This window comes from Mycteria americana, chromosome 1, assembly GCF_035582795.1.
Source record: "Mycteria americana isolate JAX WOST 10 ecotype Jacksonville Zoo and Gardens chromosome 1, USCA_MyAme_1.0, whole genome shotgun sequence".
In the NCBI taxonomy this organism is placed as follows: domain Eukaryota; kingdom Metazoa; phylum Chordata; class Aves; order Ciconiiformes; family Ciconiidae; genus Mycteria; species Mycteria americana.
In genome coordinates this window covers 62,595,563-62,601,562 of record NC_134365.1, presented here as the reverse complement: position 1 = coordinate 62,601,562, position 6,000 = coordinate 62,595,563, and the positions used below count along the sequence as shown (strand labels likewise).

General features: G+C 41.0%; 1 protein-coding gene across 1 annotated transcript in view; it reads left to right on the top strand.

Moving 5' to 3' along the window:
- The first annotated feature begins 699 nt into the window (after nt 1-699).
- Nucleotides 700-6,000, top strand: part of STAB2 (stabilin 2) — an 87,979-nt gene continuing 82,678 nt past the window's right edge. Inside the window, exons 1-2 of the mRNA XM_075491698.1 lie at nt 700-783; nt 5,201-5,334. Coding sequence (XP_075347813.1) covers nt 700-783; nt 5,201-5,334 — 218 coding nt within the window. The remainder of the gene's footprint in view (nt 784-5,200; nt 5,335-6,000) is intronic.

Below are 6,000 nucleotides of genomic sequence, written 5' to 3'. Positions count from 1 at the left end.
AACTCAAAACGTCTGTCTGTCTACCTATCCCTCCCAACCATAAGCAAGTAATGTAGCCAAGTTCCAGGAAATCAGGGAAACTGATTTAACAAAAAAAAAGAAAAAAAAAAACTCTTTTTTTTATCCAGCTAACCAAAGCTGGAAGATGTTCTTTTGGCCTCCTGAGATAAAGTTGGTAGTATTTCTCCCAGAACCATATTCAGGGGACCCACCCTTATGTCCTGAGGGCTGATAAGCCAACTTCCAGAGATCCTTTGCTCTCCCTTAGACCAACCGAACAAATGTAACAATAACGGGTGCAGCAGTTACTCCAGTCCCCAGTCCCCACCTAAAAGAAGAAAACATCTACTGTCATAACAGTTCAGTGTCCTTGGTTTTGTACTGTCAACAGCTTCAGAGAGAGGGATAAATGAACAGAGCCCTGTCAGGATATCCTGTCATTCAGTTAGGAAGGGTTTATTCAGCTTTGCAGTGAAAACTTTTGGCAAATACCCCACGGTTTGGAATTTTTCCTGCCTGCAGGCAAGCTTCGCATGCCGTATCCTTCACTCATTTTCCTTCGGGAAGACAAGAATCCTGTTAAACTATTTGCCTAAGAATGCAGAAGAAATAGCACCTCTAAGAAACAATCACTTTACATCAGAATTATTGTTCTCATGTCTGGAGGGCTCTGAAGGAAAAAAAACCAAATTCTGCACAATGGAAAAAAATCCAGTTATTTTATTCTTTTTGGCTTTTTTGGCTGCAGTGAAACTGTGTTTGACATCACAAGTCCCAGATGAGGTAAGAAGCAGCTTTTTATTTAAGTAATGAATTATTATATGTCTGTATTACACTATGGGGGTGGGGGTTGTTTCACTGTTATAGAGAGAATAGTTATCAGATACTGTATCTTACAGAAGAAAAACCCACTGTAACAGTCACTGATGCATATGACACTGAATTATAAACTAAGAGCTCTGTAATTCAGCCCCCAGAAATGCATCTGTTTATTCCACATGAGAATTTGGCTCAAAGGATATGTCATGAGTACACTGAAAAAGTCTCTAAAAAATGGCAAACATGGTAAAAGACTGTAGCTGACACATTCATCAAAAACAACAAAAGACGACTGTAGAATTTCTGATAAGTCAGAAGATGAAAGCAGAAATTTTGCCACAGTGAAAATTGTCCACTCTACTAACCACAGGGAGGAAAAGCTGTTTCAGATAAGTGGGGAAAAAATTCTAAGGAATTGAGCTATTGGAAGTAATTGTACCAAGTTATAAATTTAAGTAAAAGATTTGTAGACTTTTGGGGAAGTGGTGCATTTGTCATTACAAACCCTACGGATCTGTGGAATTTCACAAAATGTTTTCACCACCCTCGTAGAGAGGCAGAAAGTGTTGGGTTACAAATCTGAACCAGGAGATCAACAGCGAGACATTCACCCATTTAAACTGCCTCTCAATATGAGGCTTTAAATTACTTTGTTCTGGAGAAAAAACACTTGTAGAAGAGGAAACAAAAGGACAGGGAGAAATTGGGGGGAGGGGGGGGAAGGGAAGCCACTCAGGTTGTTCTTTTTGTTGTTTGGTTGGGTGGGTTTTTTAAATGGAAAAATACTTTCAAAAGTACAAACAAGTACTAGGAAATATGTTAAACTTATTCTGTCTCTTAAAAAAGGAGGCACTAACAAATCACCTTTCTTCCATTTTCCCTAACAGCAAAAGGGGAAAATGATGAAATGGGAGAAAGTGGAAATAACCCCACTATTCTTAAATAAAGAGGTTTTTATAGCTGGTAGTAGGGAAAGGGTATAACCTATTTTCATTTAGATTTTACCCTTCCAAAATCTCTTTGAATTTTCTTGTTCCAAAAATGAAATTTTGTGAGGTGCCTTTTTGATGACCACTTCTGCAGTGAGATCATTTCAGCTACTCCTACCAACAGCTTTTTCACTTCTGAACCTTAATATCCTACAAGCCCAGCAGTTTACCCAGATGCTTAATGGCTTACCCCGAGCACCTGCGAGGAGCAGGCCTTAAGTAGCATACTCGGTTAAAGACTCAAAAAGCAGCCAACGCTCTGAATTTATGGTTCTTCGACGTTAACAGTACCGATTTGACTCAGTGGAAATGCTCATAGGAGTTAAGGTGCCCGGACTGCATGTTTGTTGTGTTGGTTCTTGCTCTGGTGCATGCAGAGTCTCTCGTTAAGGATGGGCCGTTAAGGTGGCTGCACTGGTCCTGAGCACCAGGGTTTTGAAAGGCTTGAAGCGTTCAAGCTCCCTCGTGTTGGTGCCTCATGAGGTGGTTTTGGATGGGAAGCAAGGTGCAGAGATGCTCTGGTTTGAGTTTGTGGTAGCCACCTTAGACCTGAAGCCCAAAGAGATGGGTCAGCCCAGTGCCCCACCAGAACAGGGCTCTGCTGAGAGGGCAGTGAGGCTGCTCAGTCCTCCTGGCATGGCACTGCTCACTGCTGCTTTGCCATGTGTCGGATCGAGCTGTGTCCTCATTATACCTACATCTGGGAAAAGGTCTCATTTTTATTTCAAAGAAATGTATCTGTGCAACAGTAAGAGGTTTCACTACCCAAATACTTGAATGTTACCCAAATCAGTTTTCAACAGTACATTTCTAAGGACTAACATTTGACAACTAAATAGATGTTGAAATGTACTTATAAATGGGTGATGACTATCAAATGGAGTCCCTCAGAGCTCATGAAACCTAATCTGCTTATCAGTGTCTGTGATACATCCTCACAATCTTCACTACTGAAATGTGCTGCTATCACAAACATTGAAGGAAGGATAACTAACAGGGGGAGAAACCGCTGGGGTGAGGGCTTCATCCAGGACTAACAGGCTGTGGCTCATGTAGAAATCCTGCCCAAGGTGCCAGTGTCCCTCCCCAGGCCAGCCGTGAGCTTCTGCAAAGAGGCTGCAGCATCCCACATGTGCCCAGAAGGTCCAGTACTACCTGGACAGCACAGGGTTGCATTTGCACATATGTTGTTTGGGAATCCCTGGGCAGAAATACTGGAGGATATCCATCAAGCAACGCATAACAGCACTGTGAAGGGCTCCATCCTTGGAAGTGCTGGCTTGCAATACACCCTGCATAGCGAATGACCTGAAGCTCCCGCTGTGATGCTGCTGCACAAAGGGTTAACAGTCAATATGCCAAGGCAGGGGACGGAGAGGAACTTGCAGAGGGAGCGTGCAGGTCCCATTCATGTGCACAGGAATTGCCCAGACAGGCTGGGTCTGACCTTCCCCATCCAGGAGGGCTACTAGCAAATGCACAGGCTCCAGAGGAGAGCTGGGGGATGACTCAAGAACTGGGAAACTGGAGTCATAGCAGGGAATTCAAGAAATGCTATTTATTTAGGTGCACAAAGACAATGCACTTTGATCTCAGACTGTAAGTATTCATAGGAAGGGAGTAGTAAACTCTGTAACGGAACAGATTCCTACCTGTCGTGCAAGCTACAGAAGAGCAATGGCTGGAGACTGAAGCAAAACCATCACGGACAAATTACAACAGAAGCAACGTACCACAGTTTGTTTCTCCACAACTGACCATTTCCAAATCAAATGAATGCTTTCTAAAAGATCTTCTTGTTCAAACTAAATTTCATGCAAGAAGCCCCATTATCCTGTATTATGCTCCTCGGGTATAATTGTCCTGGCTTTATAATCTGGGAAACTACTTAAAACGTCCACAGACAGCTATTAACATATATAAATATTTTCAAATGGATGATGCTGCTGGAACTGGCCCCTACATACATACACACGTGCGTGCATGCACACACACTGTGGGCAGGTACAGTTCTTCAAGATAAACTTTAAGCATTTCCTCACGTTGGCCTGGCAATGATTCAGACATTGCCGTAATTGACTACTCGACTGCTTAATTGAAATCCCATTCAGAAAGTTCATTTCAATTCTATTGTGTCAGATAGGAAGTCTCTCATGGTCAATACTGCTTGAGTGAGTTAAGACCACCTAAACGGGTCCATACTTAGAGAACAGTGGATAAATTGTTATCTTGGAATAGAAAATGGAGTACCTCACGGTACTTCCTCTCCAAAAATGATGATTTAATTTATTACCTTTTGTTGGTTTTTAAAGATCATATTTTGCATTAGATTATTTCTCACCATTTGTGAATTATGAACTTACTTCTACAAATATACTTACCAGGAAGAAAGAAGATGAAGCCAATATTAGATGGAGTTCAGCAAAGACTTTTTGCTCTAAAATAGGTTGACTGTTTTAGTAGTAGGAAAGAGACACTATTTTTGGTATATAGACATTTTCAAATCTATGATTTCTACAACCACAAAATACAATGCCACCCACTGTGACAATACCCTAAGCCTTTTCTCCTTTTTGCCACCTTCTCAAGTAATTTGTCAGATTTGCATTCTTGAAACTGGGACCTCCACAGCAAGGGGCACGAGCCCTTGGCATTTGAGCTAGAGGAATAGGGCCAGGTTTCCTAAGCTGGGCTGGTTCCTTCTGTTTCTTTCTCTAGGTAAAAAAAGAGGAGGCTGCTCTTCTCAGTGTGCTCTGGTGGCGTCAGGCCCATAACTTCTACCAGATTTGAATGCAAAGCTAGACTTCACTCTTTTAGGCCAATTTGAAAACACCAGCCATAGTCCTTTAGTTCAATATGGTGGTGCTAATAATATGAAACCCACTTGTGAGAGGAACAAAGGCTTGTGCTGTGCTCTGTGTGCACAGAGCCACAAGCAACTTCTTCCACACCTTATGTTTAGCTTTTCGGTTGAATGGAGAAGGCACTTGCCAGCACTGCTCTTTCTCCATCCTGCTTTGGGTTTGCGGGGCAACTTCAGAACTAATGCTCCATAGGCTGATGCTGTCTTGGTAGCCTGGCTTTTAAGTCTGCTGAACTTAGCATTTGTTGATAAAGCATTCTTAGGAGAAATATGACACTTAGAAGGGTTTATCCTGCAGTGGCTGGACATATTTCGTGCAGACAAGACTACTGCAAAGCCCTAATATGTGGTCTATTACCTAGTTTAGCTCCAGAGGAGAGAGCTCCTGCTCAACAGGACAGAGCTTGTGTCTGTGAGTGAGAACAAAGCTGAGTTAAATTCGTCATTTTTCAGCAATGCCACTGGGGGCAGAGTTAAACCAACTCAGAGAACTTTCTCCTGCTTTTTAACTAATCTTCTCCTGTTACAGATGAAGAAGCAATGTGATCAAAAGCTGCTCATTCGAATGAAAACGGAATGTGTACCTTGCTCTTTAAACCTCGGAACGCAGTGCCCTGCTGGTTACACCAAAATTACCAATGGGACTGGGATACCAGATTGCAGGTATCTCTTCTGTCAGAGCTTTTCACTGTGCATATTGTTCTCCATGAATTAGGAAATGTTAATTCGTTTTACAAATGCTCTATTCTATGCAACTTCTATGCTTCACCAACTCCAGAATTCAAGCTTCACTCAAAGTACTTTAACCCTAAAGTTAATCAGCAAATGATATAAGAGGAAAATAAACATTGCTATCGATGGCCTATCAGATTTCCTTTTGAGTGATATCATAAAATCACTTCCTTGTTTATACTGCATACTTGATATGAATGATATATACATATCATGATAATATATACTTATCATATGATATGTATATATCATTCATATCATATATTATCATATAAATAAAGGATTTTTCAAACTGCAAGATTGGGGAGGTGTGGGGGGTGAAGGGCAGGAAGAAATGTCTCAAAACACATTTGAAATCGTGCCTTTCAGATTAGAAAAAAAGAAAAGCAGTATTTGAGGGAAAATGTAACTATTTTGAGCTTAGCATTTAAAGAACCTTGATGTTAAATAATTTTTAAAATACTATTTCGAATCAAAACTTAGAGAAAACTGCTGTGTTTAGGTTGCAGAAATGAAAAAAAAGATAAATATACTATGCAAAAGAAACAGCTCCAAGGATCTTTTTAGACCTTGATGTGAAATGTATGTTTTAATGAA